General features: G+C 41.5%; 1 protein-coding gene across 6 annotated transcripts in view; it reads right to left on the bottom strand.

Moving 5' to 3' along the window:
- The window catches only part of pknox2 (pbx/knotted 1 homeobox 2), a 542571-nt gene that overhangs the window by 75683 nt on the left and 439328 nt on the right, over positions 1 to 27560 (bottom strand). For all 6 annotated transcript variants that reach the window (XM_069894493.1, XM_069894489.1, XM_069894488.1 and 3 more), the window contains 2 exons: positions 21268 to 21382; positions 13383 to 13480 (listed from right to left, as the gene is read on the bottom strand). In XM_069894493.1, the coding sequence (XP_069750594.1) occupies positions 13383 to 13480; positions 21268 to 21382 (213 nt within the window). The remainder of the gene's footprint in view (positions 1 to 13382; positions 13481 to 21267; positions 21383 to 27560) is intronic.

The following is a 27560-nucleotide window of genomic DNA, read 5'->3' as shown; positions in this document are numbered from 1 at the left end:
AGCACAGGATGAGTACTGAACATAGAAGATCTGGTTTCCTTGTACCCATTTCGATCCAATGGATCATGCGGGTATAGGAAGGAAGACTGAAGCACAGTCAAGGCATGAATTGAGGCTCTTTCCTCTTTAAACGTGCAGGTTTCTGCCTGATTCAGCCAACTTTCTATGGTCATCACTTTTTCACCGCTTGCCTGGTCTAAACCTCAAACTGCTGGTCAATATTGTGGCCAACTGTCTTGACCATAGCTCACTGAGATCCCAGCAATATTCCTGGGATAACATATTGATGGAAGTGGAGTATCTCAGCTGAATTTGATCCACTTTGGTAGGAGAAATAGACGGGTAGGCTATTATTTGGTAGGGGAGAAAATTCAAACCTCAGAGGTGCAAAGGGACTTGGGTGTCCTCGTGCAGGGCACCTTAAATGTTAACATCCAGGTTCAGTTGGTGGTGAAGAAGGCCAATGCAATGTTGCCATTTATTTCTAAAGCAATAGCAATATAACTGCAGGGATGTAATGTTAAGACTCTATAGGGAACTGGTGAGCCCTCACTTGGAGTATGGTGTACAGTTTTGGACACCTTATTTGAGAAAATATGCCCTGGCGATGGAGAAGGTTCAGAGAAGATTGACAAGAATGATGCCAGGAATGAAAGAATTAGCATATGAGAAATGTTTGTTGGCTCTTAAACTGTACTCATTGGAGTACAAGAATTAAGGGGGTACCTCATAGAGGCATTTCAAAGGCTTGGACAGGATAGATGTGGCAACAATGTTATCCATGGTAAGTCTAAGACAAGAGGACACAACTTCAGGATAAAAGGGCATCAACTTAAAATAGAGATGTGGAAAAAAAAAACTTTTAGCCAGAGGGTCGTGAGTCTGTGGAACTTGTTGCCACAGGTGGCTGTGGAAGTGAGGTGATTGGGAGTACTTAAGGGGGAGATTGACAGTTATTTGATTATGCGGGAAAAGCTGGGGAGTGAGGCTGAGTGGGAGGATGGATCAGATAGATTGGTCAATGGGCTGATTAGCCTATTTCTGCTCCTATATCTTGTGATCTTGTGAGCACAATTGCTGGTTTGGGAGAAGAAAAGTTGCGAGTAAATTGGCTTCCTTGATCTGTCATTACTAAGCTTTGAAATCTCCTTCCCAGCTTAATACAGATAGACCTGACTTACAATGTTCTGACTTATGATATTTCAGCTACGATGATCAGAATCTGTTTTAAATAAAGGTCAGTCGAGGTCTACCTGTATCAACTTGGTTGCTTTTCCCTCTTCCGTCCAATCAACGCATGCAGGTCCCTTCCCACCACCCTCCCCCCGCAAAGTCATAATTTTGGTGCTCCTCTTGTAGTGACGTCAAAGGAAACGTGCATTGACGGACAATTGCCCAGCGGCGTTTTTTTTTTAATAAAAGGTGATTTGGAAAGCTTCCGCAGTTCGCCAATACTGGGAATGGGGAGAGACCGAGAGTGCCCAGGGTGCGCGCGCTACCAGACGTAGGTTGCAAGGTGACGCCAGTGCCCTATGTCCCCACTCCTGCAAAGAGCCCAGCGTTCTGACTCTCATAACATATGAGAATGTTATATAATATTGTGAGCAAAGAACGTCGGCCCTGTTAGGTGTTGTGACTGAATAAAGAGGATGTGCAGTGATGAGACTGTCACAGTTCGTTTATTTTTGATCTGTACAGATAGAACCCAACTTACAATATTTTCTACTTACGAAGAAAATCCCAAAACAACCCCATCGTAAGTCGGGGTCTACCTTGTAATCATACTTTTGCAAACGATTGGTTGGTGAAATACCTAACAAAATATTCATTGAGATGGTTTTAACAAAACGGGATTACACATGCGGTAAATCACCTCAAACATCTAACACTGTAATACACAAAGCTGCTGACGAACCAGCTGTTCTGCTATTCCAGCATAAATATAACAAAGGAATTTTATATCATGTGGAAAATGCGTGCAGTCTCAAATATATGGGTATAATGTTATCAAGTACAGTGTGATCAATAAAGTGTGATCAAGTGATATTTTGCTGATCAATAACTTGCTCACTAATTAATGTAAAAACTCAGCAGGACAAATAGTGTACTTTATTTAGCAGAAATAAAGGTACATAACCAATGTTTCAGGTCTGAGCCCCTCATCAAAGAAACTTTCTGTTTTGCCAAGACCAGTCTGCTTCAGACTTCAAAGCAACCTTTGAGCACACCTGGTCCAAAAGAAGTGTATTTCAGAGGTGAGGACATTAAGGTAAAATATTGTCAATCATGATATCCAGGAGTCCAAGCAAAAATGAAGTCAGTTTTTGAGGTAGGAACAAAGTCTTGGGATCCCATACTACGTTAACTCAAACCATAAACTACCCCGGGACCAGTGTGGTGGAACACGGTACCGTGGGAATGTCAGGGCATGTCCTCACAGGGCTGGCTTGCTTCGGTACCTGTTCCCTCTCCCCATAACATCCCCTAATAAAGGCCAAGAGCCCTAGTCTCCTCCCTCATACCTGCTTTGGATGAGAGCCAGCAGCATGTAGAGCTAGGTCTGGGTCTTCTGATCAATGAAGCCTTTGACTCCCTGCCTCATGTCTGCGAGTGGTCATCGATCGCGCCACAAGCATCAAAAGATCTGTCTACACTATTGAAACATCACTTTTATTTGCACTAAATGCAACACAGACTATTTATCTATCCTTTTATATTTATTATCCACTTTTTTTGTCTCATGACATATTGTGATAATTTTCATTTATATTGTTTTCGATTACACATCCTACCTACATTTGTGGCTGCAGTGTAAGAATTTCAATACACACTGTATGTATGTTGTACTTTCTGTATACAGCAATAACTCTCATATTCATGAAAGTTATGTGGCACCAGATGGCCACATGTGGCCATCTCCAGCTCCACTGGAGGGGGTGGTTTAGGGAGGGGGGAGGGGTGTTTGAAATGGGGATTGCAAGGCAGTCAGCTCCGTCCAGAAACCTATTCAGCAATGCGAATATTATGGTTACAAGAGCAGGCCAGGTGATTCGGCAGTGTGAGTATCTCTGAAGACTATCTATCAATAGATCAATCATAAAATCGAATGCTCTTCATTTGTCTGGGTTAATGTAGCTTTAACAGTTCTCAAGGATTATCAAAACCACTCAAAACAAAGCCTGCTCAACTACTAGAATCCACCACCTGAAAAGTTAACTTCACACACCACTGGTGCAGTGTGTGTGTGTGTGTGTCACCTACATATAACAAGGCTTCTTCAATAGCACCTTCCAAACTTGCAAACTCTACCACAAGGGCAGGCAAAGTAAGCAAGCTAATGTGAGTTTGGCACTAAATCACACATCATTCCGTAAGATAACTATATCAGGTAGAATGCAATGGATTGGGGATAGTATATTAGCATGGAGGGAGTGACTAACTAACCAGAAATGGAGTGAGGTTAAATGAGTAATTTTTTGATTGGGTACCACAGTGATTGGTTCTGAGGCTTCAACTATTTACATTGGCTGAAGGGAGTGATTGTGGACTTCAGTAGGAAGTCAGGGGAACATGGCCCAGTTCTCATCAAGAGCTCAGTAGTGGAGAGGGTCAAGAACTTCAAGTTCCTGAGTGTCAACATCTCCGAGGATCTGTCCTGGAGCCTCAATGTTGATGCGATCACAAAGGCGACTCGCCAGCGGCTATACTTCGTGAGGTGTCTGGATTCAGTCTGTTACCAAAGACTCTTGTAAACCTCTACAGGTGTACGGTGGAGAGCATTCTGGCTGGTTGCATCACTGCCTGGTATGGATACGCCAACTCTTAGGTCAAGAATAAACTCCCGAGGGTTGTTAACTCAGCCTGCAACAATACAGACACCAGACTTCACTCCATTCAGGACATCTACATGACTTGGTATCTTAAAAAACAACTTCTATACCCAAAGACCCCCATCACCCAGGTCATGTCCTCTTCACTCTGCTCCCATCGGGGAAAAGATACAGGAGCCTAAAGACGAGCACTCAACAGCACAAGGACAGCTTCTTCTCTGCTGCCAACAGATTCCCGAATAATCAATGAACCAAAGATGAAGATACTTTATGTGCACTGTTATCTTTAGTTTTTATAGTAATGTTGTAAGATGGTTATAATATGTATGTTTGCGCAATGATGCTGCCGCACAACAGCGAATTTCAGGACTTGTTTGTGACAATAAATCCTGATTCTGAATTCATTGAAGCTAAATTTCGAATGAGATAAATATAAGTAGCTCATCAAGTTGTCTACTGGATACAAAGACCCTGTACAGGTTAAGTAATTGGGTAAGAAGTTGGCAATACAAATATTCATATGACATTATCCACTTTAGAAGGAAGAAAGTAAAAGCAGATTGTTTAAACTGAATGACATGTTGAAGTACAAAGAGATCTTGGAATATGATATGTTATCAGGCAGATCGATCAAGTAATTAGGAAGGCAGAAGGGATTCTGGCATTTCTTACAAGAGGTATGGAGTTGAAAATAAGGGTTTCAATGCTTGCGCAGTCATCTGGAGTACTAGGTACAGTTTTGGTCTCCATATTTAAGAAAGGCCCTATGTGCTTTGGAGACTATTTCATTTGCTTGATTCCTGGGATGAACACATTGATCCATATAGACAAGTTGAGCAGTTGGACCAATACTCGGTAGAGAGTTGAAGAATAAGGGGTGATCTTATTAAAAGATGAAATCCTGAGGGGAATTGGCAGGATGAACCCTGATGGTTTGTTTTGTCCGCTGGGGTCATGGGGAAACAAAGGGAAATTCTTTCACAATAAGAAAGTTCCATTTCAGATTGAATTGAGGGGGGGGAAATTTCTTCTCTTTGAGGGTCACAGTTCTTGGGAATGTTTTTATCTGGGAAAGCTGCGGATGAACTCTGTTTTCACTGCAAGTTGAGAACAATTCTCATTTTACATCAAATCTATTCAAAAGGCTGTTCAAATGGAAATAGCCCATGCATTTGTACAGATTATTATCTCGGTGAACATCCTGAAGCAGAACCTCAACTACTCAGGAACATATGAAGGCAGGAAACAGAGGCAGGAGTCGGCCATTGGCCCATCGAGCCTGTTCCACCATTTAGTAAGACCATGGCTGATCTGGCCGCGAACTCAGCTCCAACTTACCTGCCTTTACCCCTTAACCCTACTATTCAACAAGCTATCTAACATAGTTAATGTGACAGCCACTGCTACTTCATTTGGCAGAAACAGGCAGATATTTGAATGACAAGGGAGTGAAAGGTTATGGGCAGCATACAGGGCAAAAGTGTTGAGGCCGACATTGGATGAACACTGCATGACCATACTGAAGCGTGGAGCAGGATTGAGTCACTGACAGATCTTCTCCCACTCCTGTTTCTGAGGCTGATCATAAGTTGGAAATATACTGCAGTTTCTCAAGGTTGGTGGGTCAAAATATTCGAACAACTCATGTCACATCTCGAATGGAACACCTTCACCACATAGGGCCGCAAAGGTTCAAGACAGAAGCTCATTATCACCTACTCCAGGGCAGGGGTGAAGTGCTCATTCTTTAGGTACCGGAGCTCACCAAAAATGGTGACAAGGAGGTGCCGAATCTGCCCCATGAGGTGCCTGGAGTGATCCCATGAGGTGGTGGAGCGGTGCTCCGGTGAACTCTGGCAGCACTGCACCCCTGCTCCTGGGTCATTAAAAATGGGAACAATGATTTGACCGGCTCCTGTATGAAAAAAAAAATGTAAGTTAAACATAAAGCACAGAGATAGACCTTCCAGCCCACAAGCCTGTACCATTTAAATACCCCAATTTGCTGATTTTGGTGGATTGGAGGAAACCGGATCATCTGGACGAAACTCATGCAGACATGGGGAGAACATACGATCTCCTTACTGACAACTCCAGATTCGAACCCAGGTCACTGGCACTGTAATAGCATTGCGCTACCATTTAGCTAACTGTGACAGCAAATTCGGACGTCCGTTGCAATTTAAGATGTTAAAATGCAAGGTAGGTTTGCATTTGCTTCAGTTTTCTAGACTGATGTGATTAGGATGAAATATTGAAGAGAGATGAAAAAAAATGTGGCTGAACTGGAATGAAAAACAAAGAACAGAAATTGAAAATTAGTGCCATGAGATTTTAGTTAGAGACAAATGGAAATCTGTGTTAAAAAATAACTGAGTATGCTGAGAAATAACTGAGACTTTCACAACTGAGGTAGATTGTCAAACAAGGTTGTCTCTGGAGTGAAGAGGGGTTAACTGGAATTAAAGTGCAGGTCAATCAAGATCTAGTTCCATAGAAGCTCAAGAGCAGACATTCTCAGCGAGAGCCCAACGGTCCCCTGGAAGGGGGGGGGGGGGGGTTGGCGGGGCACAGCACATTTTAATTAAAGTCCTTGTTTACTTTTCACCTCATGTAACATAAATATTTTTTCAGGTATTTTCATGGAGTTGGTAGGGGACAAGTACAGAAGAAACCAAAACTTGACTGCTTCACAGGGAACCCATTAACTTTGAGTAGAGTCCTTGGGGGGGGGGGGGGGGGGGGGGAACATCACTGAAAAATGGTTGACAATAGCTGCTCTAGAGGGGCATGGTCAAAAGTTGAAAAACCGGCTCCTGCTTTAGGTGTGGAGGAAAACGGGAAATTATTGTGTGGAACTTTCGTTAAGGACCAGCAGGATTCAGTTCCCCCATTTTAGCCCCATTCCTTCCAGAAACAAGAGTGGTTCAAAAGAATTTCTGTCGAAACCACAATTATTAAGATGCCTTTAAGGCATTATATCATTATAGAAGGCAATTTTTTCCTTTGGTGTCTTAAATTACTCCAGAGTCTTGGAAGCTTGCAGTGATTGCCTCCCAGCAAGTGCTAATGAATTGTTCTACTTATGAAGATTTCTGTCAGAATTCCACTTATTCAAAAAAAATAATGAGGTGTCTTTGCAGGATAATTTGGTGAAAGTCAGTGAGAAATAGTCACTTTCCTTCTGACTTGACAGCTAGCACATCCTCTGAACCCCTGGCCTGAAAATAAATGAAGGACATCCTTAGTGTGATTAACATTCTTTTAATTGGTGTGATCAAGCTGCACCATTTAATACTGTACAGGATACTACAGTCATAATTACACTTCATGTCAGATTCCTGTCTCTGTTCACAAATTGCAGCGAATTGCGTTATTATCTCAAATGGGGTATCCAACTAAATAATTTGATTATTTTCTACCTATCGAAACAGGTGCCAAGAAATTGGATGCATCCTTTCATGGTGCAAAATACGTTGCCCACTGAGTGACAGCCCATTCAAATCTCGCAAAGGGGGTTCGGCAGATTGGGCAAAAATGTACCATAAGCAGCCCATTGGCATTCTCAGCAAAAACGGGATCCTTTGCTTCTTATAGGGAGCTGCTTGTAACTGCCCTGAATTTGATGATTAACTGGAAGTGCATAGTTTAAAGGAATTTTCAAATATATATATATATATACACATGTATAATATGGATATAAGCACGGTAACAGGCCCGTCTGACCTACGAGCCCATGTTGCCTCGGTGCACCTATATAACAATTAACTTCCTCATCTCTATGTCTTTTGGATGTGGGAAGAAACCGGAGCGCCCAGGGAAAACCCACACAGACACGAGAGAACGAACAAGCTCCTTACAGACGGTGGTGGATTTAAACGCAGGTTGTTGGCACTGTAATAGCTTTGCGCTAACTTCAATCTCAACCATGCAGTCCAACATAGCTACAGAAATGACAGTCATGAAGGCGAGAGGCAGGTGGAGGATAGCAGAGATACATCGTTCTTCTGAGGATCTGGGCTGTGATTTTTCTTTTATTGTAATGAAGAAACTTGGGTTCTTTTAAAACAACTATATTTATTAGCTAGAACACACACAGACAAGATCTCGTGGAGGCATCCATTTTGAATTTACTCAAGCTGCCACAGCTTATCTCCCAACACTCTAGTGGTCATGGTTAGCACTAGCACTTGCACTCTATCATTACACCCCTTTCCTTGAGATCTTTAATCTAACAACATGACACACAGTATTAATTTCAATTTAAAGTTCAACACAAGCGTAAACACAAAGATCAGCAGTTTTTCTTTTAGAGATTCAGTCTGTCGGGTGCTTTGATAATGCATGTGCATCTGTTTGTGTCGGCTCTGCTGATCCTCTACTGTCCAGCATTGGTGGTGTTTCCACTGTTGCTGTACAGTCTGGATCTTCTGGATTTGCAGTGTCTCTTGTGTTTTCAGCAGGCTCTTTCGATTCCTCAGTATATGACCACCCTCTGTTCTGACAGCATAGGATCTTGCATTTATTCCTCCAGAATAGTGGCCTTTCAGTCCCAAATGTTGGAATCTCTTGAGTCGCGCTGTGTCATGTTGTGCCACTGGCCCTAAGCTTCTTGATGACTTGTCATAGTTGGCTTTTTGTCTCTATTGCAGACACTTTAGTTTCCATTCGAAATTTTCGACATCTGTTCTTGTTTGGGTCTGCAGAGTAGGGAAGTGTAGTGCGTAGTCTACATCCCATCAGAAGCTCAGCAAGTGATATGCCACATTCAAGTGGTGAAGCTCTGTTACTCAATAGAGATCTATAAGGATCTGAGCCGCTGTCTTGTACTTTCTTGAGCAGCTGTTTAACTATGTGAACTCCTTTCTCTGCTTTACTGTTTGACTGTGGATGCAGAGGAATTGAAATCACAAATCAAAAATCATACCCTTCTGCAAAGTTATTGAATTCTCTACAGCTGTAACATGGCCCATTGTCACTGTAGACAATTTGAGGAATTCCATGTCTTGCAAAGATTGATTTCATATATTGGATCACACAAGTAGCAGACATGCTATGAAGTAGCGCAATCTCCAGATAGTTCAATAGATAGTCAATAACCAGCAAGTAATTCTTTCCATCCATGTGGAACAGATTCTTCCCAATTTTCTGCTACGGCTCCATAAGTCAGTTATGATCATGGGTTCCTCTGTCTGCTTTATATAATGTTTCAAACAGGTCTCACAGCTTGAAACCTTTCTGTCATTGTCATTGTTTATCACTAGCCAATAAAGAGCAGTTCTGGCCCTCCTTTTGCATTTTTCCATTCTAAGGTGCCCCTCATGCAACCTTTTCAGCACCTCTTTTTGTAGTGAATGAGGAATGATAATTCTGCTCTGTCTGAGTAGAAGCCCATTGACAATACTCAGCTCAGCTCTGATGCTGTAATATGGCTGACATTTACCTCTAGGGCCTCCTTCATTCAGATTCTTGATGACTTTCTGTAGAACTGTGTCCTTTTCTGTTTCATGTCAGATGTGGGAAGAAATTTAGCAAGCAGATTCACGTGGAGATTCAAATCTGTCCCTGTGGAACTCTCATTCACTCTGCGTCATTGCCATGGATTACGCATCAGCCAACACAATAAGTTTCCTTGGTGTGTCCACCAATTCAAAGTCATAATGATGTAGCTTCATCATCAGTTTTTGGATTTGCGGTGAATTTCACTGAGGGTTTTCTTGATTATGGCTATTAATGGCTTGTGCTCTGTCTCTGCCATGAATGCTGATTGACCATACGCATAACTGTGGATTTTCTCATGTCCATAGACCAGACCCAGACACTCTTTCCTCTATGCACTCTGTGCATATTGCCATTCAGATGTTGTCATCGACCTTGATGCATATGTTACTGGCTTCCAATCTTCTCCTACAGTAGTACAGCACCTATTCCATCTTTTGATATGTCTGTTTATATTTTCATCCTTCTGGTATGTCAAAGTACATCAAAAGTACTGGTTCTGTAGTTAGAATGGTCTTCAGTTGTCTCCATTCTTCCTCGTGGTTGTCTATCCACTTGAATTCACATTTGTCCTGTAACAACTTCCTTAGGTACATTGTTTTGGATGACAGGTTTGGTATGAATTTACCAATGAAATTGATCATTCCCAGCACTATCAATACACCTTTTTTTGTCGGTGGGTTTTGGCATCTCTAAAATTTCTTTCACCTTGCTCTTGTCTGGCTCCACACCTGCCTCTGATGGTTTATCTCCCAGAAAGGTGATTTTCTTCACACCAAACTGACAATTTTCTCTGTTTAACTGTAATCCATATTTCTGGATGGGTTGTAGCACTTTGATGATCCTTTTGTTGACTTGTTCTTGTGTGAATTGCCATAGGATCATGACATCCATGTACACAAGTATGCCATTTATCCCTTCTATGATGTTCATGGAGCATGTCTTGTTGAACACTTCCGGAGCTGAGGAAATTCCAAAAAGGTGCTTCAGCCACACGGTGTATTAAATGTACAGTATTTTGTGCTGTCTTCATGCAGTTTTATTTGCCAGAAGCCCTGGGATGCCTCCAATTTGGTGAAAAACTTTGCACTTGCCATCTCACGTAATTTAATCCCTGGTTGGAATCTCTCTTTATATTGGCATTCACGTCTTTTGGGTTCATGCACACACGTAGATCACCATTCTTCCTTTTGACACACACCATTGAATTCACCCATTCTGTGGGCTTCTCCACTTTTTTTATGACCCCTAATGACATCATTAGGTCAAGTTCCTGAATAAGCTTTTCTTTTAGTGGTGCTGGAACCGCCTTGGGGCATATACCACTGGCTGTGCGTCCTCCTTCAATTGTATCTTGTAGGTGAATGGTAGAACTCCAAACCCCTTGAAGATGTTTGGAAATTGATCCAGTATTTCTTCTATGCTGTTCAATTCATGGTCACTGTTAATGTGATACATCTTCTTGACTAAGGCTTCAGTTTTCACATGCTTTGTCACGCAGCAGTGATTCATGTCCATCTGGGACTAATGTGAACCAGAGGTGGTGCTCTTTAACTTTCACCTTGAGTTTACATATACCTTTCGTGTCGATGCTCTGTCCATTGTAGGCTTTGAGCTGTAGAGGATTTGCATGGATGTCTGGTTTTATCTTCATTGTCCTGATGTCATGCTCACAGATCAAATTGACCTTTGCTCCTGTGTCCAGCTTGAAAAGAATATTTGTTCTATTTGTATGCAATAACACATTCCACTTATCCTGCTTAACTCTGTTCACACATGGCAGTTCAGTGACTGTCAGTTTAGAATCTTTCTGCATTACCATGGCCTCAAAAAGTGTGTCACTGAGGGCCTTTTCTTCTATAGTGAGCTCACTTTTACTTCTGTTTTGTTGCCCTGTGGAAAAACATTGCTTTGCATAATGATTCTGCCCTTTGCACTTATTACAGACTCTTCTATAGGCAGGGCATTGTCTTGGGGCATGTTGAGTGCCACATCGTTTACAAATGAATGTCTCTCCTTTTCGTTGTTTTCTGTCTCATTTTTTGTTTATGTTTGTGTCCAGACACTGTGACACTGCCTTTGTTTTCACTGGCTTTTCCACTCTCACCTAACTTTTTTGCAGGTTGCAGAGCTAATTGACTGGCTTGGCATATCTTCACAGTTAAGGTAAGCTCTTATCTTTTTCTGGAACCTCTCGCTCATTTTCTTATCAATAATCCCGAACACAATTTGATCATAGATCATTGACTCTTGCAGTGATCCAAAATTACATGTTATTGCTGTTAAAAATAGTATCAGCTCTCTCCCTGCAGCTGCGTGCGTGAGCAAGGCACGTAACTGTCGAACGTTTCATTTTTCTCTGGTGAACAGTGTTCATCAAACATCTCAATAACTCTGTCCAATGTGCCCTGGCCTTCTGCTTTGGCAAAAAACAATGTATTGAAAACCTCTAGTGCTTGACATCCAGCCATGGTAAGTTGCAGTGCAATCTTAAGTGCCTCGGGTTTGCTATCGACTTCAATGGTTTGCAGGTACAGCATGAATCCTTGCTTGAACAGCCTCCACTCGTGCTCAATATTTCCAGTCCTTTTTACAGCATCAGGAGCGTTCACACTTTCCATTAATCTGCTGCTATATTGACTGATTCTCACTCCTGGTACAATATGATGTTTCTTTTATTGTAATAAAGAAACGAGTTCTTTTAAAACAACTACATTTATTAGCTAGAGCACACACAGACAAGACCTCATGGAAGCATCCATTTTCAATCTACCCAAGATGCCACAGCTCGTCTCCCAACTCTCCCTAGTGGTCAGGGTTAGCATTAGCACTCGCACTCTATCAGTACCTGGGCAGCCCCCACATAGTGTTGTGGTTCCCCTTGGCTGTGAGGACTGGGCTGATCAAGGTATTTATGATCACAGTGCATGACCGATTTGGTCTTCAGTCTGAATACTGAAGAGACCACTCCAAATACAGAGTCCATTACCTTGACCACTTAAAATCAAGGCTGCAGAAAGGATGGACTAGTTACACTTATCACAGACCACATATTTTAATTGATGTCTCATGTGCAATTAGCAAATAAAAATGTGCACACGTGCATCTAATTTCAATGTTATGGTTTCATTGCTGCCACACTCTTTCTCCTCTAGAATTGCCCTACAATTTTTCCTTGAACTTGTGCTTCAGATGAGGAAAGACAGGCATCAACAGCATATATTCTTGAAGCAGAAATAATAAAACTCCTCAGTTTTTGCTTCGTTGTTATGCATAGTTCACTGAAATATCACAAATTCAGCAACTGCAAGAGACCACTGGATTTTTGATGTGACTTTGGCAATCTTAATCAGTGCTTTGGGCATGAATTCATCAGGAACTGAAGATTGGACTGGCCAATTTCATTTAAACAGGATGCTTAAGGCCAGCAAACAGTTATGAAGCAAAAGGACAGAGTCTAATCTACTGTAGCATCTCATCTCTATGCATGGGTGAATACAGCAAACAAATACAGAATGCAAACAAATATTTTTAATTGAGTACATTGACATATCCTGAGTGATCTCCTCAGCAAATTGCTTTTTAAAAATGTATTCAGCATTATTATGTAGATCAATCTGCCAGCCAATATGTACAGTAAGATTCCATAATGATAATCAGTGCCATGTTCAGAAATATCTTTACTGGGACACGACAGGTTCTGACACTATTTATCTTGAAAACATTTTTCATACAAGCACTGTCATCTCAACGCAGTTAAGACCATACCCTGCATTAACGATATTATCACTGGGATATAATCAGTATCCTCTCTTTGTGTCTGGTGACGTTCATTATGATGTGTACCTGTTCTCGATGAGGAGAGGCAAGTCCCAAAGTCAGCCACTTAACTGAACCCGTGATGTATCCCTGTCCAATTTTCAATCTGATTTAAGGAGGCTCTTGGTCTCCGATAGTAAGGAGATTCATTCAGAAGTTCAGGCATTAGGATCTAGCTTAATGGCTTCAGCTCGAAGGACATAGAATGAGAAAAATAAAATCTTTATCTCTCACCTGTGTGTTCTGGATCTGTATTGTACCCTGCGGAATGGCCTGGGTCACCACTTGACCCTGAGAGGTTACCATAGTTACCGGCTGGTAAATTGTTCCACCTGCATAGGAATACAGCACAAAAATAACATGGAGATATTTTTCATTTCCCCATTTTTTTGGAATCTCTGTCACAAACTAATCATCATTCATATGACGCAGTTTTATTATTCCAGAGTCAAATAGGGCAAAACAGCGCAGAGAGGGCAAACGTAATGATACAGGAAATGCAGACAAAATAATATAGGAACAGCAATCCAATAATAAAAGTAAAGCAGACAAAATATTGCATGCAAATGAGATTATACGATGCATCTATTTTTCCAGCTTTTAGGAACAGTAATCAAGAGCCTTGAATCCCAGAATTCTTAACTCTTCAAACCCTGTTTGTTTTTTCATCAGTTATAGAGGAAACATACAAAACTGGTCTGTTGCTTTATGGCAATTCATTTAGTGCTTCAGATGCATGGGGCTCTTACAACAATGACAGCACATTCCTTCCCTTCTCTATACACACTGCTTAGCTCCCTCTCTCTGCTATTTTCGATCAGGTATTGCTATTAAATAATCGCTTATTATACAAAATGTCAAAATGTCTGACTCCTAATGTGACAGGGCAAATGGTTTACATCTTCGTAACTGTCGAATTGTTGGCTAGATTTAGCGTGGCTAGAGTCTTTTAATAAAAATCTGATTCAGAAAGCCTGCACATCACTACACCAATAATGTGTACACGTTTCCAAACTATGAGCACTTTTGGCAATTGACAACAGATCTCTGAATTTTTGCTCATTTCTCCTCAAACCTGGTATGGTCATTTATCAGACACTTTAAATGTCAAGAAAATTAAAATGCAATAAAAACAAAAACAAAAAAATCAGTTCAGAAATGCCACAAGATTATTATTTTTTCATCTGTAGTAAAATCTTTGGTATTTGGAATTCAAGCAACCGGCAGCCTCAAGCAACGGCAAAAGAAAACCGAGGAAAATACATTTTCAAAAATTTAAATAAATAAGAATAAAATAAGAGGTTAAAAAATGCAAGTTTAACATTGTAAATGTTCTACGAAGTAACACATAAACCTTTGGTGAAGATGAGAGTAAATATTCAGCCAGTGTGGTTTGTGCTTTGGTTTGGTTGGGCTTTGCTTGTAGCAGCTGTTTGAATAAAGTTGAGAGAAACACCCCAGGATGAAGAGCTGGTTGATGCCACTCGTCATTAGGGTGACTCTCTTAAAGTGCCTTCTTATCCCAGCTTATCCTAGTCAGGGGCTTTATTTCTAAACTTGGGGGAGGGGGCTTAATTAGCTATAATTGTTTGTCTTTCATGTGGCTCCGTGGAGGGGAAGGAACCTGCAGATGCAGCTACGGTTGAATGTTTTCAAAGAATGTGACTGAGAATAAAGTAAAAGGCTTCAAGTGAAGCTTGTTCAGTGTAAGTACAGTATAATATTTTTGTCTGTTAAACTGTTTATTCTTAATACAGGTTTATTAGTTAGGAATTGTAAGAATTAGTCTCAAACAACTGGAAAATACACTTATCCAGCATCTACCAATCCCCATAAGTGCCAGATACCAGGGGGTTTACTGTAGATAGTAAAACATATAGGAATTTTTAAAATTGTTATCCAGTCCTTTGAAGCAGTGCCATAATGCTTTTAGTTTGCCATGGTCTGCAATGTATTTAACTACAGTGTAATGGGAAAGATTATTGATCCAGGCAAAGAAAGATTTGGCAGGATGACTGAAATTTTTAAAGAAAGAAGTTCTGTAAGCTCGGTCAGTGGTTATGTTACAGGCCTGGCAACCCAAGGATTTTAAGCATACTTCATAAAATGGCAAGTTGTTAAAACAATTAGAGTCAGGCAAGTTTCGTGTGAACAGAAGAACGATGCCAACTGTCGTGAAAGTGAATGTCGTCAGGTAAAATAACTGCCTACATGAAACCCTGGGCTCTGCATTGGAGATGTAAGATTACTGCAGGTGGATAGGAATACAGAATTGAGGTTACAATTGCATTTGCTATGATCATACTAAAGGGAGGGGTAAACTCTTGCTCCTGATGACCCTACCGTACATGTTGATTCTGTAATATAATGCTGGGGAATCTTAACAAGCAACAATGGTGAGATCTGTCACCCAGTACATTAGATTTCTACATTCAACAGCACAGGTGTGCATGTTTCTGAAATTTCCGTTCGTGCTAGCCAGCAGTTGCAATTTGAACTGTCTACTCCATCCAGCGCCAGTTACCCCAATAATGATTTTGCAAAATAATTACAGAACAGGAACAAGAAGCCTTCATGTCTTGATACAAAATTAAACTAAAACTGATGTTTGCGCATCAAGTTCAAGTTTATTTTCATCAGACTGTACATATACCAGGTGAAACAGCATTTCTCTGGACCACGGGGCACACACATATAATACACAGCACATAATAATCACATAAATACGTAAAGATATAATTTAAAATAAAGTTATACAAATATTTTGAGATGATGTGCTCGGTTACAGGACACTGTTCATCAATCTCACCACCTGCAGGAAGAAGTTATTTCCAAGTCTTTCAGTCCTGAGTTTGAGGCTCCTGTACCTCCTTCTTGATGGTAGTGGGCCAAAGATACTGTGTGTTGGATGGAAAGAGTCCTCGACAATTCTTTGAGCTCTACTTAACCTATTTAACCAGTGAATGTCATCAACAGATGAAAGGGAGACCCCAGTGATCTTCTCAGCCATTTTGATGATTCCCCTCTATTAACTTCTGTTTGCAGCTACTATACCACACAGTGATGCAGCCAAACAGGTCACTCTCAACTGTGCTCCTGTAAAATGTTGTCAAGATGGGAGCCAGTAGCCTTGCCCTTCTCAACCTTAGGACGTTTCGGCACAGCTATGCCTTCCTGACTAATAAGGAGGTGTTGTGACATATAACTCAATTTTCTGCATATTCATGTGCCTATATAGAAGCCTCTTAAATGCCACAATAGTATTAGTTTTCAGCACCACTCCTGGGGGGGGGGGGGGGGGATCTAGGACATTTTGGCATCCACATTTCAGCACCGGACATTTTGGCTCTCAGTTTGTCACCCACAATTTGGTGCTGGGCATTTTGGCGCCCACAGTTTGGCACTGGACATTTTGGTCTGCAGCCCCACTCACTGTCTGCTGGCCGACTCCTTCCCACTGGTCACCCTGTGACAGCCCTGCTGGCCGCACGCTGTCACCCCAGCCGACTGCCCTGCCGGCCGTCCTGTGACAGCACTGCTACCAGCAGGACTGTCAATATGCAGCTGGCATTTCAGAGACATTTTAGGATTTATTGCTATTAAATAATTACTTATTATACAAATACTAATAATCCAACCCTCCGTTGGCAAATATTTCTGAAATACCGCAATGCCAGCGCCGAACTGTGGGCGCCAAAATGTCCAAAAGGCTACAAAATTCTTTTTCTTTGCCAAAATATCCAGTGCCAATATGTCCGATATCAACTCCTGGCAGCTCATTACAGGTACTCTATGAAAAAAATACTTGGCTTGCATGTGTCCTTTAAACATTCCCCCTCTCACCTTAAACGCATGTCCTCTCGTGTGTTACATTTTACCCTGGGAAAATCTACCTTATCAGTGCCTTATCTCGTAATTTTAGAAACTTCTATGAGGTCTTTCCCAAACCTCTGATACTCCAGAGAAAATAGTCCAAGTTTGTCTGACCTCTCATCATTGCTCATACCCTCCTGTGTGCTACGTCTGCTTATATGTCTGCATACCCTTGCACCGAGGACCGGAGAACGCAGTTTTGTCGGGTTGTTCTTGTGCAATCATATAACCATATAACCATTTATGGAGCGTGTCTGTGAGACAATGCCTGCATCCTGATGACGGATAGTGGGGAAGTCCAAAAGGTATCCCTGCAGATCAGTTGTTTGCAAATTAGCATGCCCCAGTTCTTGTCCACACAGGATCAAAGGTCAACACTTGCAATGTGCTGGCGGTCCGACATAACCACATATGGTGACACACTAGCAAGCCTGAGGGTGGTGCAACAAGCCATTGGCCTTACATCAAGGAAGTCGGGTGCATTTGGGGGACTATGTGCAGTTCATTTCATTTTATTTTGTTTAATTGTATTTTTGAAAGTAGTTTTGCTTTTGAGTCTTTTAAATAATTTGTCACTATTTCAATCCATTTACATTAGAAATATTTAGCACCAATTTAAAGGACTTTCAGAGATGGAAAGTTACAAAAGGCTCAGGGAATTCCAGAAATGCCTCCCAGTCCAGGGCCCATACTGTCTCACCACATACCAGTCAGCCTGTCCACCCTCCCCCACATCCATAGTGGGTGCAACCAGCTAACACGTGTGAGACAAACCCACGCGGTGAAATACGAAAATCTGCAGGTCCTGTGATTATAGTAAAAGCACAAAAATGCTGCAGGAATGTAGCAAGTCATGCAACGTCCATTGGAGGTAAAGATATTTGACCATCGGTTTGGGCCTGAGCCCTTCTTCAAGCAAAAGCAGGCAGGCGCCTGAGACAATTCGTCACCGTGGATGGGTGTCAAATCCGAATACTCTCCCTCAAGAGCATTGAGGGAGCTTCCTTCAACAGCAGTTCAGAACAACGGCTCACCACCACCTTTTCAAGGATGAACAGAGACTGGCAGTACCTGCCAGCAACAACCAGGTCTCTAAACATTCATTTATCAGCAAAACTCACGCAGGCTCACAAAGAATAATGGTGAGGACCATAAGCCGGAGCATAGGCTTGTCAGGCCATGTTTCATTAAACTCTGAGACAATAACTATACCAATACATCTAATCTAATCCTTCAACATACTCAAATGTATCTCGTATCCACTGAGTTCATGTTTCTACAAAGAGGGACAGTGACACAGCAACAAATAATTGGAGAAATATGATTCCTGTCAAATGACGATTCAAAACCAACCAGCTTGTGATGTTTCCCAGCTTGAGTTCATGTACCAATAACTCAAAGTTCAAAGTTAATATTTATTGTCAGAGTGCATACGTGACACAACGTTCTCTGGGATGGGATTAGTCATTTCTATACCACTAACTGGAACCTGTACTTATCAGGGATTGTAAACAAATTGTGTAAATGCAGATATAAAAATAAAAATACAGTATAAATCATGAGCATGAGTCTTTAAATGAGGAGTTATCCCCTATTGTTCAAGAGTATGACAGTTAAGGGGTAGTAACTATTCCTGAACCTGAGAGAATGAGTTCTGTGGCACCTACATCTCCTTCCTTTCGGCACAGCGAGAACAGGGCGTGACCTGGGCAGTGTGGATCCTTGATAATTTATGCTCCTCTCCAATGGCAACATTCCATATGCATATTCCCAAAGGAGTTTTGCCTGTGATGTATTGGGCTGTGTCCACTACCTTTTACAGGATTTTTTGCTCGGAGGCATTGGTGATCCCATAACCCAGTTTCATGACTAAATATGCTAACTGTGATACCCCAACTTGGTTATCTGGCATCCACTCCAAAGCCTTAACATCTTCTCCAATGGCAATAAAAACAGTTGTCAGTACTAGATAACAATATCAAGTGCTCGATATGGAAAGAGTTCCATTGTCCAGCACTGGCACAGCAGACCAGATCTTCTGGAGACACACAGGAGACTGCAGATACTGGAATCTGAAGCCACACTCAATCTGCTGGAGACTAGATCATCTTTTGAGAAGCAGAGCTGTCGTCTTACACTCCAGCGACATGGGATTAATCCTGGCCTCTGGTGTTGTTTGCATTTAGTTTGCGCGTTATTTTTGTTTCCTGTGGCATCACTAAAATGTGTGGGTTGGTAATATTAAGAAGCAGTATTTAGGTGAGTAGTAGAATCCTTGAGGAGGCGATGAGGACATAGGGAGAACATTATAGTTTTAAACAAGGAAGTCTGCAGAAGCTGGGGTTGAATGCAATACATAAAAGTGCTGGAGAAACCCAGAGGGTCACACAGCATCTATGGGAAGTAAAGGGTAACCAACGTATCAGGCCTAGACCCTTTGTCAAGGTAATAAGAAAAGAACAAACGGACATATGCCTATATAAAAAGGTGGGAGGAGGGGAGAGGAGGGAGGAAAGGGCAGGTGGAGGAGGAGCTCAGGCTAACAGGCAACAGGTGGACTCAGGTGGGAGGGTAGAAGAGCTGAGAAGTGATAGGGGTGTGGGCAGAGCGTGGTTCTCTGATAGGTGAAGGGAAGGGAGGTGAAAGAAAGGAGACAGAGGGATAGGGAAAGAGAGAGAATGGGGAGAGGGAGAATATGATGGTGTTAGGGTTGGTAGAATATAACGGGTTTGATGGCTGGGACGAACATTATGACCAAAGGGGTTTATTTCTGTACTATTATCTCTCCATCGCTGCACCCATTCTGACATGGAGAGATTGGCTTTCTGGTACAAAGCAGCTTGGAGTGAGGCCCTGCTCACAACACGACTTGTCTGAACATATGGCAGACTCTGCAGGGTTAGCTTTGATAGACAATTAAGTCACAGCCTGAGTCTTACTGCCTGTCAAACTAAAAACATTAAAAACTTGAAACTATAACATAGAAACAATTAAATATATAAATACACTTAAGCCCGCTTAATAAATTTTTAAAAATCTAAAATTACATTTTATTTAACCTCCCCCTACAGACATTTTTCTCCTTGCACAAGAACAGGATCACTGGATTTGCTCCAACTTTGACCTGCTACCGGCAGCTTTCTTAGCCTGGGTGCTGCGAAATTTGAGGAGGTGCGTGCCCTGTTATTTGGAGTCGAAAGGCAGAGTAAATCCAGAAATTTACACTCATTCACTGCGCAGAAGCAGTACTATTCGGAATTTGTAAAAGATCTGGTACAATGAGAAGAAAATGCACGGCGCACTCAGTGGACAGATTCTGGTGAATTGCTGAATGATTTACGGACCCCCGTGGTACTTGTGGTCCAGCCCAACAATGTACTTTTCGCAGGGAAACTCGCAATCCATACCCAGTCTGGTCTAGAGGTGGCTCCAGACCCTTATTCAATCAGTATCGGAAATAAGCTAGCAAGATGCTCATTTGAATTGACTTCATAGACAGTACATGCAGCTGTATCAGCACACTTTCCACACCTCGAGAACTAACTTTATAAATAAAGATACTCCTGAGTACAGTGAATGAAACCCGGAGCATCCAAGGACAAAGATGAAGACCAGATGAGTTTTCGTCACATGCCAATCAGCAGCTGTTGACGTACACAAGACCCCAACCAGAGATGGAAGAGCAAAGCAAATTCCAGTCATTTAAACTGGCGACTGAATGGAATATTATTCAGTCCTTCAAAGTATTAGTCCAGGAAATTTGTATGTTTAAACAGAGCCAAAAAAAAAGGCAAAAATATCATTTTTTAGATTGAATTAAACCGCTCAAGTTTATCCAAAAAGATCGAGAAGATTGATCCAAGTTATTGGAGATTGCTGATTTAGGGCAGGGATCTGGACCATAACGGGTCTAAGCATTCTTAGGCAATGGAAAGCACCTATCGTCATTCTCAATTTTGAAGAAATTCTCAGAAAGTCTCTCTACAGATGTTACCTGTTCTAATGAGAGTTTCCAGTATTTGCTGGTTTGGGTTTAAGCTCTGTACTAGGGCGGTTGTGAGTTGGCTCTCTTCAACATATCACAATACACATTTCTGACTGTAAATGTATCATTGAACTACTTGGGGTATGGGAACAAGTTATCCCTGGTCTCAATATAGGGAGAGAAGGTACAAGCTGGGAGGGGGGTGGGGTGAAGAAATATGAAGCTAACCATCCATTCGCAACATACGTTGATAGCCCTTACCTGTTACCACCTGTGTTGGCATGGCAGCATTCCCTTGTTGTAAAGCAGACGTTGGTACCACAATCCCCTGAGAATTGACGGCATTGGTTATTGTCGTCAGAGAGGATGGAGAGCTCTGCAACAAAAAGCAAAGGATAAGTATGAAAGGAGATGTTAACAGTGTTAAAGAGGAAAGTCTGCAGATGCGAGCAATACTCAAAAGTGCTGGAGAAACTCAGATGGTCATGCAGCATCTATAGGGAGTAAAGGGTAACCAACGTTTTGGGCCTGAGCCCTTTCTCAAGGTATCAATCCTTGATGCGTCTGAGGATGGAGGGCGCCAGGGCAGATGTTCAGGTAAGGGGTGAATTGATGGCAGCAGAGGGGAAGCCATGTATTTGGAAGAAGGAAGACATCTTGGATGTTCCAGAATGGAAGACCTCGTCCTGAGAGCAGACGTGACCAATGCGGAGGAATTGAGAGAATGGAATAGAACCCTTACAGGGGACGGGGTGTGAAGTAGTGTTGTCGATGTAACTGTGGAAGTTAGTAGGCTTGTAGAAAATAGGAAATGGTAAAGACAGGTTTCCATCTGAGGCTTTAGACAGGAATACCCCAATATTCCAGATAAACTCCTGTTTAAACCATTAACATCAAACCAATGAATAATACCAATACTCAAATTTCTTTACCAAGATCTCTGATTACTGATGATTACTTGTAAAGTTGGCCAAGATATTTAACTGCTGAACTAAATGACGAGTCAGCAATTTCTGAATAAATTGTACTCTAGCTTCCAGAAGTTTATGTCACTCAAATTAGTGTTACAGGCTTTTTAGTCTGAGGAGGTTTGTTGAGAAATCAATTTGTGAATAAATGAATTTGAATCAAGTTTTGTTGGAGTTGTTGAACTGAGAGTCCTGATGACACATTTTAAATTAGGTCAAGCAATTACTGCCCAATAGAAAAGTAGAAATCTATTAAAATCCTAATATGACCAACATTGGACTGGTCTTTTCGGTTTGGTTTCCACTAACACCCAAACTTTCTTAAAAACTCCATAGCATAGATGCTGAGGGATGAGAATGTAGCTTACATTCAAAGGAACATTGTCTGTTACAAGATTTCACTCGAGAGAATGTTGGGGCCTCTTTTGTTCGAGCAGAAGAGGTTAAGGTGCAAATTGCTGGAGTTTTCTAAATTTATGAAGTCAAGAAGAAGAGACGGTTGTCTAGGAAATTAGGAGGTGGGGCTAATCAAAGTAGCAAATTATCTTTTTCATTACCGCTTCTGCTGCACATTTAAAAAAAATATTTCAAAGTGTGACACCAGAACCAAGAAGTGAATCGGAGAGTGGAAGTATGGACTGTGTTTTGGTCAGGGTTGGATGAGGCAGAGGAGGGAGTATCCCATCTGGAGCACAAGGGGTTTCAATGGCAATGGAATTCTGGGAAAACTGGGCTGCTTCTGTTCGAATGGAGGAGGTGGAGATGTTAACTGATGGAGGCTTCAATGCTTGAGATTATTCAAAGAAGAACAATTGGGAGCTCTGGGGCCTGGATTGTGGATTGCCACCAAGAACTGGGGAGGGAGATTAAGATCCAGGGGTGAACAATACCAATGCATGACTAATTTCCAAGTTCACTTCTAGCAACTGAGGGATTAGACAACAAGGGGATAAATAAGTGATGCTTACAATAGAGAGTGAGAGAATTTCATTTTGAGGGAAATATGAAGATTTGTATGGAGGATACACATTGCCACAGAGATCACAGAGTGACACATGAATTGCACTGAATTGCCTCTTGTTTATTCATGAAGGGGACACGGTTAGCAGAACACAGCGCCAGCAACTCAAGTTCAAATCCACTGCTGTCTGCAAGCAGCCTGTGCGTTCTCTGTGTCCACGTGGGTTTCTTTCCAGGTGCGCCGGTTTCCTCCCATGTTCCAAAGAAGGGTTAGTAGGTTAATTGGTCACATGGGTGTATTTGGGTGGTGCGGGGCTCATGAGCCAGAAGGGCCTGTTACTGTGCTGTGTTTCTAAATTTAAAAATATAATTTGTGTTCAATTTGCAGTGGACACCTGCCACTCTCTACCCAGAGCAACTGGACAATGGGCAATTAGTTCATCAAAAAAAGCTGCCTTCGAAGCCTCACTTGTATCCCAAGAGCAAGTCGCTGTAAAGCGCAGTCAGATGACACTTGTTAATCAGAGAAAACTTCATATTCTCAGTGATGCACATAATCTATCTGATAACTTCAAATCTGCAGCAAAGGTCATGAGTTTACTCTTGAACAATTAATGGCGTTGGGATCTTTGAGCTGATACTGAAGAAGTGGTCTCTGGAGAGAGATTACAGCAGGAAGATTAAATATTACACAGTGATCAGAAATTCATTTTTCAATTTCAAATTAATTTGGTAGCACATCTTGGACTACTTAGAATATCGGATATACTGCAAATTCTAATTTTTCTGTACTTGCCTGATAGTTAGTGCCAGCCAAACATTCAGCTGTGTCATCACTCAACATTATGAATGACTGCAAGCTCAAGTTTGAGAAACATATCTGGTGGTGAAAAGTACGTTGCAGGGAGAGTGAAACTGCTGATTTGGCGCTTTGCAAAACGCTGATCCTTCACTAGCAAGTAGAAAAGAAAACCTGTAATTCATCAAGTATGTTTCACTGCCCAAAAAAAAATCTTCTCAGTCAAAAAAACCAAAGACTTAAAAAGTAGGAGAAAGGATTCCAGTAAGACACATAATGAATATTGTGCAACACACAATATTAACGTGCATTGTTTTAAAGGGACACACTTTAATGAAATGGTAGAATTTCTTACATTTCTAATAAAGCAACCAAAATTCAGTAAATTCAGTTAAGGTTTGGAATGATTTATATCTTCATCAGCTAAACCGATTCTTTCGATCCAAAGAACAGGGCTCCGAGTCCTCGCTTCTGAACCTAAACACAGAATGCTTAAGAGCTGCCCTCACAGAAGGACCTTCCTCCTGAGGAGAGATTAGATTCAGGACTTGCTGCCTTTGTGTGTATTCGGCAAAGCATCTCATGACTCAGTTCCAGGAGCGGTTATCACAGGCGGCTGCATCAAATCATCAAAATTCCACTGATCAGCAGTTCTAAAATAAACTTTTAATTTTTTTTACATTACATTATTCAATTTTTTTCAGTGCAAGCTTGATCAACATCCATTTTCTGCTCACTGCTGTGTTAACTGAACTCAGTGCAGGGATTTAACACCTTTGTTGGCCTGAGGGGAACAGCAGAAATTCTGGCAACATACTCAGCTCTATCCAGTGAGTCTTGCTGGAAGACTACACGACTGGAGGTCTGACACGGTCTGTCGGATAAATGGTTATCCGTCTTCCTGGGAGAGATTTGAGGCTGCAGGGAGATGCGTCTCTGCCTTACCTGCCTGATCCTCCAGCTGAGGCGTCCACGTCCCTTTCGGTGTAGAGTGGAGAAGCAAGTCTTCGTGCACCAGGCTTGTGCATGGTGGGCATTAATTTAGTGCACAGCAGATGTAATCAAAGGAGGAGGAAGCTCAATGAATCAATCCCATGGGTAGATATGGCCAGACGGGTGGAAAATAGGATGCATTCAGGGACATTTAGAGATGGAGCTAAGATATGAATGGAGATATAAACAGGATGCATATAGTTGATAGGAAACAGGAATAACAGTTGCCTCTTGAACTTAGGCTCAGGCTACTGATGTTTTGGAGAGAGAGAATTTTTATCTAAAGCTGTGCCATTTCTGAGAAGGTTACTCCACTTCAGATTGGGGCCAGAAGTACGCGTGGATGAAACAAAGTGCCTAACAAACTGGATGGGCCATTGGGACTTTGCTTTTCTGTCGGTTCTCAGTCGCAGTAAACCCTGCTGCGACTGAGAACCATAATTCAGTAAATTCACCAAGCAATGTTGAGGTTTGCAGTGCAAAAGCCGCTTGCCAAGTCTTCCCTGGTTGTCGAGGTAAACTTTCCCCTGCTCCACTCCACCCCTCCCCCTCTTCCTTTTTTTTACTTTATCCTCATATCTTACTGATTAACTTAATCCCCATTACTTTCTTGTGCTACTCATTCTAATTAGATTGGTGCAGAAAAGACAGAGAAAAAAAACTGCAGATGAAAAAAAGCAAGCTGTAGCAGCCATAGGACAGATTTACATCTCATTAAATTCCTACTTATTATTTCAGAAAATTGCTGATAAAAATGTGCATCTCAATTTGTTGGGGCTAGAAGCTTCATCATTGCATATCTAACATCTCTCTTGTCGCCCTGGCTGCGAGTTGTTGTCATGGTAACCCGCAATAATAGAAACTAATAAATTACAGTTGAGACACCAGTCGCACAATTATCAATCTGTATATGCAGATTTACTGCTAATTTACCTCACAAGGCTAACTGCAACACCAACACACTGTGGGGGTTTTTAATATGAAGTGGTTTTGCTTAATTGGGGTAGGGAGAGAGAAATTAACACATTGAATAATAGAGAATAAAATCAAGGTATCAATTTCCCCAAAAAAAACCTCAAAGAAGCAAAGCAGACTGACGTGTCAAGCAACACAAAGTCAAACTTGTTAACCTCTATATCAAGGACTGCAAATCTTAGTAGGTTTAGACTCATAGAAATAAATCACATAGATTTGGATAGATCTCCTTGTCATTGTATAGAATTTTAATGGATTAAGTGTCTATCGCACCAACTGAATTTTCCAATGATTACATTACTGTTTTTTTCTTGCACTTAAAGGAGTCAAAGGTACTTGGCAGAAGTGTCGTCAAACAAACATTTGATACCTCGTCAATGAAGTTTGGTTATCGTTCATTTTGTGAAGTGGTTTGGAAGGGAGTAGAGTTACCGGGAGGTAAGTCAGGGCCTCGACAGCTGAAGGCACATCAGTGACTGGCAGTGTTACTGAATTCATGGATGAACCAGAAATTAGAATTGGAAGAGCCTCTGCTTTTTCGGATGGATACAGTGTTGGAGAACGTCAGAGAAATGGGGGAGGGAGGAGTTTTGAAAACAAGGATGAGCGTTTTAAAACTGAAGCAATGGCTACTTCCGCTGTATGGAATTCATAGAAGCTCAAGCTCCTTTTTCATTCCTGCCACACAAAATTCTGTTGTGGAAGTTCCTTCCATTCATTTTCACAATACAAAAGTCCATTAAGCAAGAACATAGGAACTCGAAACAGGAGGAGGCCATTTTGCCCCTGTTGTGCAGTCATTTTGTGAGATGGTGGCCTATCATTTTGCTCAGCATCACTTTAATAGTCCCATATTCCTTGATGCCCTCGGTATATTCAGTGAATGTGCCTCCGTACCACCCCACCTCCATAAATCCACTGGCTGAAGAAATTTCTTCTCTTTTCAGTGCTGAATGGCCAATTCTTTAATGTGAGACCATTCTAGACACCCCTGACAAGGGAAACATTAATTCTACATCGACACTGACAAACATTCCATTGATCCATGTGGAAGTAAGATGCCCTTGCATTCTAAATTCCAAATCATCCAGTACACTGTATTTAATCTCTTCTCATTGGACTATCCCACCAACATATCATCAATATTTTGAACCCTCATTGCATTTCCTCTACAATAAAACCCCTGGTATCCAGCACCTTTGGGGATTGGTAGATGCCGGATAAGTGAATTTTCCAGATGTTTGAGATTGTGTGATTAGAAAACTAACAGCAATGTGTGCCAATTATGAACTTCTGTATTCTGTTACTGATTTATTTTTCTGTGATTTTTATGCCGGTTGCTTGAATGCCAGATAACGAGGATTTTACTTTCTCTGCTTTTCTCACCGAACCTTGAGCTATCTTTTATGATCAGTTGCACCCATCCTCTTATTGAATTTGGCCTAATAGTTAAGGATCCTGGAAGGTTTTAATTTTTCTCCACATTGGTCAATTTGCAACCAAGTTGCTGGAGTTTCTGTGATATTTAATTCAACAATTTCCATTTGCACGATCGATTTGCGAAGAGTGTTGTGTGCACTCAGATAAAGACCTTTCGATTCTGTTTCTCTATCATTTTTCTGGAGTTATGGCTGTGAGGGAGCGGGCAAAATAATCACGTGCTTAGGTTACCAAGGGAAGGGGCCACCACAGTTTTTTTTCAGTGCATGGTGCAGCTGAATCAGGGCTCCACAAAAAGGGGCCCCCCATAATAAATGAAGAAAAAAACATACAGGTTATATTTAATATAGTTGTGAGGTCTGGCCTGAAAGAAAACTGATTTTTTGATCTATTATTTCATAGTCATTAACCCTAATAGC

Source organism: Narcine bancroftii, chromosome 8 (genome assembly GCF_036971445.1).
Source record: "Narcine bancroftii isolate sNarBan1 chromosome 8, sNarBan1.hap1, whole genome shotgun sequence".
Taxonomy (NCBI): domain Eukaryota; kingdom Metazoa; phylum Chordata; class Chondrichthyes; order Torpediniformes; family Narcinidae; genus Narcine; species Narcine bancroftii.
Note: the sequence above shows the minus strand (reverse complement) of the source record. Positions and strands in the feature narration are given on the sequence as shown.